Source organism: Rana temporaria, chromosome 3, assembly GCF_905171775.1.
Source record: "Rana temporaria chromosome 3, aRanTem1.1, whole genome shotgun sequence".
Lineage (NCBI taxonomy): Eukaryota > Metazoa > Chordata > Amphibia > Anura > Ranidae > Rana > Rana temporaria.
Window position 1 is genome coordinate 431,299,331 of NC_053491.1, and position 13,994 is coordinate 431,313,324.

At 41.3% G+C, this 13,994-nt stretch overlaps 1 protein-coding gene across 2 annotated transcripts in view; it reads left to right on the forward strand.

Moving 5' to 3' along the window:
* LOC120933238 (serine/threonine-protein kinase N1-like) overlaps positions 1 to 13,994 on the forward strand; it is a 126,442-nt gene that overhangs the window by 65,093 nt on the left and 47,355 nt on the right. For both annotated transcript variants that reach the window (XM_040346336.1, XM_040346337.1), the window contains exons 7-13: positions 191 to 373; positions 4,416 to 4,525; positions 5,615 to 5,758; positions 10,957 to 11,032; positions 12,574 to 12,688; positions 12,960 to 13,014; positions 13,116 to 13,171. In XM_040346336.1, the coding sequence (XP_040202270.1) occupies positions 191 to 373; positions 4,416 to 4,525; positions 5,615 to 5,758; positions 10,957 to 11,032; positions 12,574 to 12,688; positions 12,960 to 13,014; positions 13,116 to 13,171 (739 nt within the window). The remainder of the gene's footprint in view (positions 1 to 190; positions 374 to 4,415; positions 4,526 to 5,614; positions 5,759 to 10,956; positions 11,033 to 12,573; positions 12,689 to 12,959; positions 13,015 to 13,115; positions 13,172 to 13,994) is intronic.

Genomic DNA, 13,994 nt, shown 5'->3' on the forward strand with positions numbered 1-13,994 from the left:
CTTAGGGGAGGGGGCTATGCCCCCATATACATTCAAAGGCTTAATTTTCAGTCTGTCTTGCAAAGTAGTTTCAATTGTAATTTTATTATATTTCAGACAGTTTTTGTAAATGACCATATTAAATAAATCAATGAATAGAACATGATCTCATCCAGAGAACCTTGTTTTTGTATGTGGTCTCTTTTTACAGGTGTGTTGGAGTTTCGGCTCCTGGGTTGCACTGATCTATTAGATAACGTTCCTGGACGCACAAGGAATTCAATGACCTGGCTGCCTGGAAACAGCCCTGTAGAAGGAAAGAGCCTGAAAACACGCACTGCACGAAGCATGTACTCCCGCACCTCCAGTATTAATCGCAGCGAGGAATTTTCAAGTAATCAGCACTTTTTTTAGTTGTTGTTATGTACCAATGCACTAGATATACTGTATAACTTACCTTGAACAAAACCTACCTTAAAGGCATTGTACACTTCAAAACATGTTTGCTGTCCTAACTAGGTATTAGTGTTATATTCCCTGTGTTGTTTGTTTGCCTGATGGGCTCACATGTTAAAGCTGTTGTTTGTAGTGTCATGGCTGATCGATTACCCTAATGTCCTTGTATTCATTCACCTAGCTTGTCCCTATTCACTATAAGAACAGGCATCTTCTTGTTTCAGGCCATGTAGCATCCAGTGCATTCCTTGATATTTCCTTTGTGTTGCATCATGAATGTGGGAGTCCTAATTGAGAGACCCGGGGATTGTTGGATATGTATTTTCTTCACATGAAGTGGCAGTTCTGAGACTACAGAGAGAGATCATGTATTAACCTGTGCATTGCCATGCAGAATGCCTCATGAAATATGTTTAAATTCTCCTATAGTGTGTCCCCAAACACATCTGTAGCATTTTCACAGTTTCTACCGATTCCTTCTAGTAAGTCTGAAGTCCTTGACAGTCTTCTGTAGCATACTAAATATTATGTGTAGCTCTTTCTTGACCCCTGTGACCCCCTGTTCTTCGCAAGTTGACATCCACAACTCTGTTTGATATAAAGAACCTGATCAATAGAGGTGATCATTACCTTCCCCTCTGACAGAATGACAATCTGCCGTGTTTACATAGGCAGAGTGCCGTTCCGCCTGTGCCCTGTGTAATTGGTGGATGCCAGCAAACATTGAGTCCGCAATATCCTCTGCTGCTGGGATCTCGCTATGTGTGACCACATCGGAAGGGGGTCCCCGGCAGTGCGCACCCCCCAGACCCAGAAGTGTCAAATCATGTACTAGGTGCGTGATCTGGCGCGGAGTGGCCAACCTGCTGCAGTATATGTACAGTGGGCGGTCCACAAGTGGTTAAAGCGCATGTGACTTCCAAACTATTAAGGAAGAAATTGGAAAATTTAAAAAGTCCCCCTCTCAGGAATGAAAACAAAAAGTAAAAATAAGAATGAAAATAAAGTGTGACCAAAAACAGGAAAAAAGCAAAAGGTTAACAACAAAGAATACCCTACTTAGAACCCCGAATAAAAGCACTCCCACCCATTATTTTTTTTTTATATTTAATGGCTTTGCTTACTAAAATCCCATGGCCGTGGCACAACCCTCTCGAGGGACAGCATGCCGTCCATTGAGAGCACATGTGCCGGTGACGTCACCGGCTGCTACTAAGGTAAATACCTTCTAAACTGTGCAGGTTTAGAAGATATTTACTGTACCTATAGGCAGGGCCGTTTGAAGGAATTTGGGGGCCCCAAGCAAAATGGACATGGAGGCCCCCAAGTCCCAAACGCCCCCCTCCCCCGCACGCACGCAAAGTCTACAGGAACCACCAGGGGTTAGATATGTCCTGGGGAGAGGGCTAGTGCTAGAGAGGGGAGAGATAGATATGTGCTGGGGGCAGAGGCGGTCGGTGCTCAAATTTGTTTGGGGGGGGCGCAAACTGATTCTAAAAAAAAGAAACCTCAAATGCAGCCAGTGTGCCCCATCAAATGCAGCCACCATGCTCCATCAAATGCAGCCACCGTGCCCCATCAAATGCAGCCACCATGCCCCATCAAATGCAGCCACCGTTCCCCATCAAATGCAGCCACTGTGCCCCATCAAAAGCAGCCACTGTGCCCCATCAAAAGCAGCCCCTGTGCCCCATCAAAAGCAGCCCCTGTGCCCCATCAAAAGCAGCCCCTGTGCCCCATCAAATGCAGCCACCGTGCCCCATCAAATGCAGCCACCGTGCCCCATCAAATGCAGCCACCGTGCCCCATCAAATGCAGCCACCGTGCCCCATTAAATGCAGCCACCGTGCCCCATTAAATGCAGCCACCGTGCCCCATTCATTGCAGCCACTGTGCCCCATCGAATGCAGCCACTGTGCCCCATCGAATGCAGCCACTGTGCCCCATCATATGCAGCCACTGTGCCCCATCAAATGCAGCCACTTTGCCTCCTCAAATGCAGCCACTGTGTCCATCATATACAACCTCTGTGCCCACATGTGCTTGGGGGGCATACAAATGAGAATATACAGTAATGAAAACTTGGTATTGAATAAAATAAACTCTAGACAGAACGTAATATTCAGAAATACATATTCAAGGTGAAAACATTTGTGACTCTTCAGACTTTTTAATCCCCTTTTATGTATAAACACTAAATATATTTCACAAAATTAATTCTATAGGTGCAAAAACCTTCATCTTTTCTGTGGAGCAGCAGACAATGTAATCCAGCAATAGCACATCCCACATACCTACATGCCTTTGATTCAAAATGATTAGAATTTTTTTTTTACTTCGAGCATAATACTTCTGAAACTCGCAACAAGAAAGTACGCCACGTATCCAGTAAAAATTTAACTTATCACCAATTACATTAATGGGACCATAAGGCTGATATTTTCCCAAAAATGGAGGCAACTTTAATGCTATGCTACTGGATATTTAAATAAACTGAAGCTACTGATTTTACCTGGCAAAGTCAACGCAAATAAAAAGAAAAAACGTGACAAAGAAGCTTTTCAAAACAATGGCTAACCTGTGTACATATGTTGATGTGTGTCAAAATGGAGGAGGAGCCGAGCTGCCGAGGAGAGAAGAGCCAATGTACCGAGCGGGGATGGATCATGTGACATCATGGCGCGCCGGGCGGCTTTGTAATTCCCGCCTTCTGAGTTTGCAGCGCCTGTGATGGACGTCACACGTCCCACAGTCACAGATTGGAGCAGTGGGACGTCCATCATAGGTGCTGCAGGTTCCGGAAGGCGGGATCTGTGTCTCTCGACTCTCGGCCACACTCGGAAACATACAGCGCTCGCTCGGGGCTCATAATTAATTATGGCGTGCCCGAGACTCTGGGCTTTACGACTACCCATTCGGGGCTCCAGCGTCCCCAGCCCACCCCCCTGCCCCTCAGCAAACGAAAGCCCCCATCCCCGCAGCGGAATGAACGGGCTCCTGCTTGGGGGCCCCTGGCCAGCTCGGGGCCCCAAGCAGTTGCTTGCTTTGCCTGTCTAGTTCCGACGGGCCTGCCTATAGGTAAGCCTTATTAAAGGGTTACCTGTAGGTAGAAATAAAAAAGCAGACTTTACTACTGCTTTAAATTAAAGATTTTCAAACAAAATTCTGCTAGTGTATGACCAGCTTTACACCTTTTACACGTATGCAACTGCACTTTTGAATAATATTTTCAGTTTATCGCAAAGAATGGAACAATGGGGGTTGATTTACCAAAGGAAAATCCACTTTGCACTGAAAGTGCACTTGGAAGTGCAATCGCTGTAAATCTGAGGGGAAGATCTGAAATGAGAGGAAGCTCTGCTGATTTCATCATCCAATCATGTGCAAGCTAAATGCTGTTTTTTATTTTCCTTGCATGTCCCCCTCAGATCTACAGCTACTGCACTTCCAATAGCACTTTCAGTGCGCTTTCAAGTGCACTTGTAGTGCAAAGTGGATTTGCCTTTAGTAAATAACTCCCACTGCGTTCAGTCGTATGAAATTTTAATCAGTGATGAATCTCTTGTTCATTATCATTCCTAGATCAATCTCAAATCAAAACATGTATGGCCACCATTAGAGTTGCCATTTTCTTAACATCTTTACTGCCATAATGTCCACAGATCTTGTACAGAGGACTGATTCCTATTTATAAATAGTTCATGTACTATCAGTGACAAAACAGGAAGGAAAGAAATTATTTTGTAACAAGTCAAATTATACAATCATCAATAGAACAGTTTAAAATGTACTCTGCACAAAACTGCATATGGAGAAATGTGTTCCAGTCCACAGTAGCTAATCACATTCTCCTTTCCATATTTACAGTAAATCTGTCCTGTAAGAATGCCATTTTGAAGCTGATTGGTTGTTGTGGGTAGCAGGGAATACTTTGAATTCAAAAGTTCCTTTTGTGAGTTTTGTGCCTTTGGTACCTGCAGGTGAAATCAGTGTTGTGTTACGGCTGGACAACGTTGTGGTGGGACAAACTTCTTGGAAGACAGAAGGTCGGGACACGTGGGATCAGGTTTTCAAACTACAGCTTGAAAGGGTGAGAAACACTGATGGAGATAGAATAACCTCACAAAACATGATGTGAAGATAAGATGGGACTGAGATAGATAGATAGATAGATAGATAGATAGATAGATAGATAGATAGATAGATAGATAGATAGATAGATAGATAGGAGTATTCCTTCCTGGGCTTTTCTGTCATACAGTCACTAAGAATGGGTGTCACATTCATGACGTGATCTAAAGCCTGTCCTACTGGCTCCCGACTGCAAACAGTTAATGGGTGCTGTTGGTGACAGTGCCGTCACAGTGCTGTGGGCACCGAGTGAGTGCGCTCCCAGTGCAAAGCAGCTGCACCAGCTGTACACTTTAAAGCCTACCACCGTGCAATCACATTGCAGAACCTCCTGCAGAGTCAACTGGATCACCCTGGAGGGAAGATAGCCCCTCTAGGCTGTATCACTCTCCAACAGGCAAAGGACCCTGGTGTTCTAGGCTGCAGACCATTTATACCCTGCTCAGCCCCCTGCTGATCACTCTCTTAATCAGGGATTGGCTGAGGCTGTATTAATAATCAGCCCAGGAGCTGCCACTTCCATCCCACTATGTTTCAGAACCTACTGGAATACCATAAGAATAACTAAATTCACCTACCCCCATTAGCACCTAACTAGTAGGGGGATATACTGTGATATACACTATATCACTATATATATATATATATATATATATATATATATATATATATATATATATATATATATATATATATATATATATATATATATATATATATATATATATTAGTGTGGCCCTGGCTGGAAGGATTGTGGATGGTGTGTATCACCTAGGTTACTCACCTACACAATGTGTGTCTGTTTTGTAGAAAACAAAGTGGGTTTCCAGCACAGTATATGTGTAAAATATATGACTTCTATTAACAAGCAAGTATAAGTACTAAGGTTATGGTGAAAAGGCACTAAAGAAATTTGTGTCTGGACTGTTCTGGTTCGAAAGTGGGCCATGTCAACCCGAGGGCATTGCTGTTGATCTGCCATCATATAATTCACATTATCTATAATGCATAATACTGATTGGTTTGTGATTCCTTTATATGTGTCCAGGCACGAGAGCTGCAAGTTTCTGTGTACAGGAAAGATTTTCGCTCCCTTTGCGCCATTAAATATGTGAAGCTGGAAGAATTTCTGGATGACCAGAGACATGAAACCTTTCTGGAGCTGGAACCTCAGGGAATGCTGCTATGTGAGGTACAGACAGCTTAATGAAGTTTTACAGGTGCTCTTTATTTAAAGTGTGCGTCCAGTGACGACAGTTTCCTCAGACAGCGAGTGAGGAACAATCCCCAACAACAACACAGAGTAGGGAACGGCTAGAACCAATTTCAGCTTTTTATTGCTGTTAGAGTCCATATTGCAGAATTTCTCTCAATTTCTGTCTAGTGCAGGGGTCTCCAAACTATGGCCCGTAGGCTACATGAGGCCCAGATGATGTGCACAGTCTCTGCCCCCCCCCCCCCAACAGCTGATGTGCACAGTCTCTGCCCCCCCAACAGCCAACAGCTGATGTGCACAGTCTCTGCTCCCCCCCCCCCCAACAGCTGATGTGCACAGTCTGCTTATCCCCCCAACAGCTGATGTGCACAGTCTCTGCTCCCCCCCCAACAGCCAACAGCTGATGTGCACAGTCTCTGCTCCCCCCCAACAGCTGATGTGCACAGTCTGCTTATCCCCCCAACAGCTGATGTGCACAGTCTCTGCCCCTCCCAACAGCCAACAGCTGATGTGCACAGTCTCTGCCCCCCCCCCAACAGCTGATGTGCACAGTCTGCTTATCCCACTAACAGCTGATGTGCAAAGTCTCTGCCCCCCCTCCCAACAGCTGATGTGCACAGTCTCTGCTTATCCCCCCAACAGCTGATGTGCACAGTCTCTGCTTATCCCCCCAACAGCTGATGTGCAAAGCCTCCCCTCATCTCCCCTCATCAGCTTATGTGCACAGTCTCTGCTTCTCCCCTTATCCCCCTGCAGTGAGAGACTCTGATGTAATGTAAACTCTGATGGGAACCCTGAAATAAGGGGGGACCTTGATAGATACCTTGATATAAGGAGGGACTCTGGTGGGGACCCTAATGTAAGAGGGGACACTGATGGGACCCTAATGAAAGGGGAAACTCTGAAGAGGACCCCGGTGTAAGTGGAGACTCTGATGAGAAAAGTGCAGACTGGATTTATTTTTGTTTGACGATTATTAATAGCTCTTTGATTTGTTTTACTGAGTTTTTTCCCCTAAATCATATCCTGCTGATTAAAAAATGTATTAATTAATTAATTATATTAATTCATGTATTAAGCTGGAAATTTTTTGGCCCGCAAATATTTGTAAAATATTAGGTGTGGCCCTCATACTTAAAAGTCTAGAGACCCCCTGGTCTAGTGAAACTGTTGTCACCAGTAAGTGAAGTGAACTCCTGCGCTGTCTAGAGTGAAGGGACAAGTGAAAAGTGGGGATACTGCTGCAAATAAAAAAGAGGTCTACCTCGATAGACAAAAAGTGATAATTGTAACAAGTGAAATATTTGCGCTGTAAAGTGTTATACAAATTAATGTGTGTGTGCATATAACCACATACATATACAAGTACAAAAAATGGGTGGGGAAAGTCCAAAAAAGGGGAGTGACACTAATATACCAGTAAACAATATTGTTGAATAGTCCTTAATCGAGGGCACAGTGCTGAAGAGGTCCAGGTACAACAAAATCCAACCATGTGGGGGTGCAGTTCATCAATACTTAATCCAATCAATAACGTTGTGAAGTGAAAAATGTTGAAAAACACAACAATAAAAATAAAATATAAAAATAGAAATAAAAATAAATATAAAAATAAAATTAAAATTAAAATAAAAATAAAATTAAAAATAAGGGTCAAAGTATTTCAGAAGAAGGAGGCCTTGTATCCAAAAAGGGTGAAAGATAGAGAGTGAGCCGTAACCAAGATCTCATATATGCACCTCTAGTGATCCCAGCAGCTCACCTCTAATCTGGAAAGCTGGATTGAATCAGCCTGATCCTGATGGGTGTGGTCCGTTGTTGGATATCACATACGGGTCTCCATAAAGTGTATTACATGAAAAAGTAAAAGGGTAGAAACCAAATGGTGTGATAACGTCACAGAGAGGGGTAGCAATGTCTTCTGATTTAAACCAGTGGAGATGCACTCACATGTGGGTGAAAAAACTGGGGCTCTTATCCACGAACGCCGAGCTCGTCAGTCCCTCCTTCCTCTCCCTTACTGATTTTTCAAGGTTAGGAGTCCCGTGTCCCCAATGGTTCACAAATCGGCTCTTGTTATGTATGAGGATCTCGGTAGTGTATGTGGGGTAAGAGAGAAGGACAAGCCTGATCGTGTGATATCATCAACAATAAACAAAAACCCCCCAGGAATGCCCAGGTGGTAATGCACTCACATGAACAATATAACATAAAGGACCTTCCTCCACGAGTGCGGACTCGCAATAAATATGTGCCTCCAACACTTCCCCTCTATCTGTGGCTCAGTCCGGACACTCAGATGTGGCAGTCATACATGGGGGGAAGTGGAATAGACAACCACAGCGTAGCCCAATCAGATGTGAAAAGTTTATTTAAAAGCACTTAAAAACTCACATTTAAAATCGAAATTGCTGCATCAATCCGACGAGTGGCGAACTCGTATGTCCAGTGGTCGGATGCTGGAGTGTGTCAAGCCCTCCAATCCCGACGCGTATCGTCAACATGTGACTTCATCAACATGTGTACCCCACATACACTACCGAGATCCTCATACATAACAAGAGCCGATTTGTGAACCATTGGGGACACGGGACTCCTAACCTTGGAGAATCAGTAAGGGAGAGGAAGGAGGGACTGACGAGCTCGGCGTTCGTGGATAAGAGCCCCAGTTTTTTCACCCACATGTGAGTGCATCTCCACTGGTTTAAATCAGAAGACATTGCTACCCCTCTCTGTGACGTTATCACACCATTTGGTTTCTACCCTTTTACTTTTTCATGTAATACACTTTATGGAGACCCGTATGTGATATCCAACAACGGACCACACCCATCAGGATCAGGCTGATTCAATCCAGCTTGCCAGATTAGAGGTGAGCTGCTGGGATCACTAGAGGTGCATATATGAGATCTTGGTTACGGCTCACTCTCTATCTTTCACCCTTTTTGGATACAAGGCCTCCTTCTTCTGAAATACTTTGACCCTTATTTTTAATTTTAATTTTATTTTAATTTTATTTTTATTTTTATTTTTATATTTATTTTTATTTCTATTTTTATATTTTATTTTTATTGTTGTGTTTTTCAACATTTTTCACTTCACAACGTTATTGATTGGATTAAGTATTGATGAACTGCACCCCCACATGGTTGGATTTTGTTGTACCTGGACCTCTTCAGCACTGTGCCCTCGATTAAGGACTATTCAACAATATTGTTTACTGGTATATTAGTGTCACTCCCCTTTTTTGGACTTTCCCCACCCATTTTTTGTACTTGTATATGTATGTGGTTATATGCACACACACATTAATTTGTATAACACTTTACAGCGCAAATATTTCACTTGTTACTGTTGTCACCAGTAAAGTAAGTGAGGAGAAATCTCTCTAAGGCCTCGTACACACGACCGAGGAACTCGTCGGAAAAGACACTTCGTTTTCCTCGACGAGTTCCTTGTTAGGCTTGTCGAGGAACTCGACAAGCTTGCTTTGCATACACACTGTCAAGACAAAATCTACTCATTCTCAAACGCGGTGACGTACAACACATACAATGGCAGGGGAAGTTCGATTCCACTGGCACAACCCTTGGGACTGCTTTTGCTAATCTCATGTTACTGCGTGTTAAGTAAAAGTTTGGTCAGAGACGATTTGCACTTTTCAGTCTGTTACAGCTTGAAAAATGTGTTATCTCCATTACAAATGCTACTTTTACTCCCGTCTCATACTTTATTCTGAGAATGGGCGGGTTTCTTAGCCCACACACACTCGAGTTTCTCGTCGAAAACCAGCCCGACGAGGAAATTGAGACTCCCGTCGAGGAAAAAGAAAACTTGTTCTCTTTTTTCCTCGTCGAGTTCCTCGACAGTTTCCTCGATGAAAAACTTACACACGACCATTTTCCTCACCAAAAAAGCTCTGCCACCAAGTTTCTTGATGGATTCTGTCGAGTTTCTCGGTCGTGTGTACGAGGCCTCACCCAGTAAAAACCATAAAACCAAACAAAGGTTATAACTCTTCTCCACGCTATCCAAAACTTAAATAAAAAAAGTGACTAGACATAAACTTTAATGAAAAATAGGGACACCCACTAATTGTTGCTATTAGTTATGGAAGACAGTAGAACTTTTCTGTTGAGATTGGGAGATCTTGTGTTGGAATGTAACAAAGAAGACATTTTGGTAGCAAGAGCAAGAAACACACTACGTAATATATGTCTGTGGTTTTTAGGGTGCTGCTTGGGGGGGGGGGGGGGGCAAAATAAATCTGTTTAAAATGTAATAAAGCTAATTTCTAGATAAAGCACTTTTTAAAACTACGTATATAAAAATCACCTTACCTACTTAAAGTGGAGTTCCACCCATTTTTTTATGTTTGTCTGTGCTGCATGCCCTAATCTCATAGTGTTCAGAATGGACAGTTTTTATTTATTTTGTTGCTTGTAAATACCTTTATTTTGTAGTCCTTTATTACTTCCTCCTCCTTATTAGCCTAGGCTATTAAGTCACAAGGCTATTCACAAGGGTTTCTGGGATAGGCATCATGTATCCCAGTAGTCCTTGCAAATAGCCTATTTGCATAGAGAAGGGGCGGCAACTTCCTCTGACACTCCCGTTGCTATGGAAACTTGACTGAAACCTATTACATCGCTTGTGCAGCACTGAGCATGTGCGAGATCTGCAAGGCTGAAATCCAGGAAGTCCTACAGTCTGGCTTCATGATGCCCACACTTAAGATGGCCACGGTCTATTTCTAGATTATAAACTAACTAAATGCTCTAACAACCTAACAAAACGGACCTTAGTTTACAGACTAACTTTACTAGACTACATTAAGCTTGTGTATTACAGGGGTATTTATATTTAAAAAGTGAAATTGTGGGTGGAACTCCCCTTTAAGATTTGTGTGCAGCCATTTTTGCAAACTACACAGGTACTGCGGTAACAATTACAGTAAATGGCAATACATGCACATGCTGTGTGTATATATATATATATATATATATATATATATATATACTGTATATATATATATATATATATATATATATATATATATATATATATATATATATATATATATAAATTTATATCTGAACTTCAGTTTCAATATTATATGCCAGTTCTAATATCAATATCATATATGTAATCCTTGCATTTATGTTAAATTTCAGGTAGCATTTTATAATCCAGTAATTGAAAGATTTTCGAAACTACGTCGACAAAAGAACATTTTCTCCAAAGAACAAGGTGTGTTGGGCTTTTGAGGACTGTGTCCTCTTTATGTTGTGTAAGATCAGTAGGTTTCATGTATTAGAAGTAATAAATGCTATGTACTAGAGATATGCACTGTCAAATAATTTGTTCGTTTTAGTTTAATTTTTTTTTCCTATCTAGGATTTCGGGTCCTTCGTCATGAACAAAATTAGTTATTTTGAATTTATTTGTAAACCTGTAAATTTCAGAAATTCGTAAATCCGAAAATATTAAATAAAATACGAAAATCCAAAAATAAGAATGAAAATCCAAAAATAAGAATGAAAATTCACAAATCTGAAATGTTTTAAATCCAAAATAATAACTAACTAACTAATAATAATAATAATAATAATAATAATAATAATAATAAGAATAATAATAATAATAATAATAATAAAGAACTGTTAAATTATAGGTATTGGAATTTCCTTTCAAATTTGGCTGAAACAAAATCATTATAATTGTGAAACGTAACGAATTTATCTAAAGTTACGAATTATCCAAAATAACGAATGTCACATCTAAATGAATGGAACGCAACAAATTAATAATAATCAATAATAATCGCCAGAACCGATGCCTGTGCGATAGGTGACCCATAGAAAGAAATCCGGTTCTGCTGTATGATGATCATAGAGATTTCCGGTGACCAGATGGTCCCCAGTAATCACTATGACCGTTAGAGGCCCGGATGAGAAGTTACGGCCGGCGGAGGTAAACAAAGCCAAGCTCTTGGCTGGAAAGAAAGAGATTGTTCCTTTTTTTTATTTTTTTTTATCTTAATCTTTCCAGGATGGAGCAGATCTCTCCATAAAGAGGACCTGTCATGCACCATTCCTATTACAAGGGATGTTTACATTCCCTGTAATAGTAATAAAAGTGATAAAAAACATTTTTTTTAAAGAGAAAGTGTAAAAAAAAAGTAAAATAAACAATTCCTTTTTTTTTTTTTTAAAGTGCCCCCGATCCCGTGTTCTTAAGCACAGAAGTGAATGCACACGTTAAGTCGTGCCTGCATATGTAAACGCCGTTCAAACCACACATGTGAGGTTTCGCCGCGTGCATTAGAGCAAGAGCAACAATTCTAGCACTAGACCTCCTCTGTAACTCTAAACTGGTAACCTGTAAAAAAAAATTGAGCGCAAATATCGTGTGACATAAAAATTTCCAAAGACCGCCATTTTATTCCCTAGGTTGTCTGCTAAAAAATAGATATCATTTTTGGGGGTTTTGAGTAATTTTCTAGCAAAAAAAATGATTTTTACATGTATGAGAGAAGTGCAAGTATAGGCGCGGTATGGAAGTGGTTAAGGTATCTCTCACAAGGGACATTACACTGGGAAATGTTCATATACAGCCCAAGAAAAATTATTTTCTCATTGTTTTGGAGAGATTTTTTCCCAATTCCTGTTGTGTCTTTAGGACAGGAAGTGATGGGAAATATCCCTAATGTTTCAATGGCATAAGCTGCTATGGTTACGCTACATTTTACAGTCTAAGTGTAACTGTATTTCATTGAAATTTGTACCCAGGCAAGGCTTTCCTCCGTGCTCGACAGATGAACATCGACCCCTCAACATGGCTCCGCCTCCTGCGCAGAGCTATTCCTGCCAGCACTGGAGGGTACAGTCCTGCAGAGCGTGGAGCGTGAGTCATGTGATCTTACATTAATTGTCTTCTCTTGCTGTGTCTGATCTACAGTCCTCCTAGAAATGTCATGTTTCTCCTGGTGTCCCCCAAGCTTTCTTTTACCTCTTGCTAACTTTCTCTCTAGTCTATTTCTTCTAAGGTTAGCTGCTTCCCAGTCATGTTATATTAGCAAACACCCTTGTTTGCTCTGTGATCTGTGCTTCAGTGTTTAATTTTCTGGTCATCATATATTTCCTATCATTCATCCTCCATTTTGATTCGTTGTTAGAGAGCTGCGTCTGGAGTCTCTTACACTGGAACCCAATCAAGAACCGAAAGATACGGTAAGAGATAGGCAAAAACTGGCATATTGGGCAATAATTATCTCTATGAACATTTTTACATGAAGTGTAAATTCCTTGTACCTATGTTTGTTACTTATTAGGTGGATAGTCCAGTGCTAAAAGAAAGTCCAGCCACAAGGAAGGACAGCCAAAGACGGTGAGTACCTACCTATTTATGCCCCTTTATCAATGCAAAACACACACAGGTGCACACCCCCACTATTGTCACTGTTTTATTGGCTTAGTCCTGACAGGGTCCATGTAACAAAGAGTGCTGTTCAAGTTTAACTTCAGTGAGGCGTCCAAAGGCCACAGTATGTGTGTTTTATACCCTCCAATAGGTGCACAATACACCCCTGCCAGACTGCACAATCAACATGGTGACACCACTTTCACTGTCACGGGAGTACAGCAATGACACCTCCCTGACTGCAAGCCTGTTGTTTGGGTTGTTGTTTAGTAATGGATCAGTAGCACACCGATGAGATCATCTCTGTGTTTTCCCCTTCTGTAAGCATATTCCCTGTGCTAGATTGACAGCACTATACAATGAAATACAGCCGAATTGGCTGGCCCTGCAGTTCCTCTATCACTAAGGGGCTATTTATACAAATAATGGAAAAAAGACAGCAAGAACAAAAGTGGAGTCCATAGTGAAGCCCATGGTGACCCCTCAGGCTTCATTGTTTATTTCCTAGGAGAATGGGAAAAAGGAACCCAACCAATCACTATGGACTGCAACGCCACTTTTGATCCAATTTAATTTCTTAATTTTTTTATTACATTTTCTTTTTATAAATAGTTCTGTTTTTCAAGGGATTACAGAACGCTAATATACAGACAGGTTCAGGTAATTATACTAACTGTATTAAAGCCACATTTAATTACATACTCATTTTTACAAATCCATACAGTAACTAGATTACATGCATTTTATATATGACGGGAGTTTAGCTTTAACCATGTATTACAAATAAGAA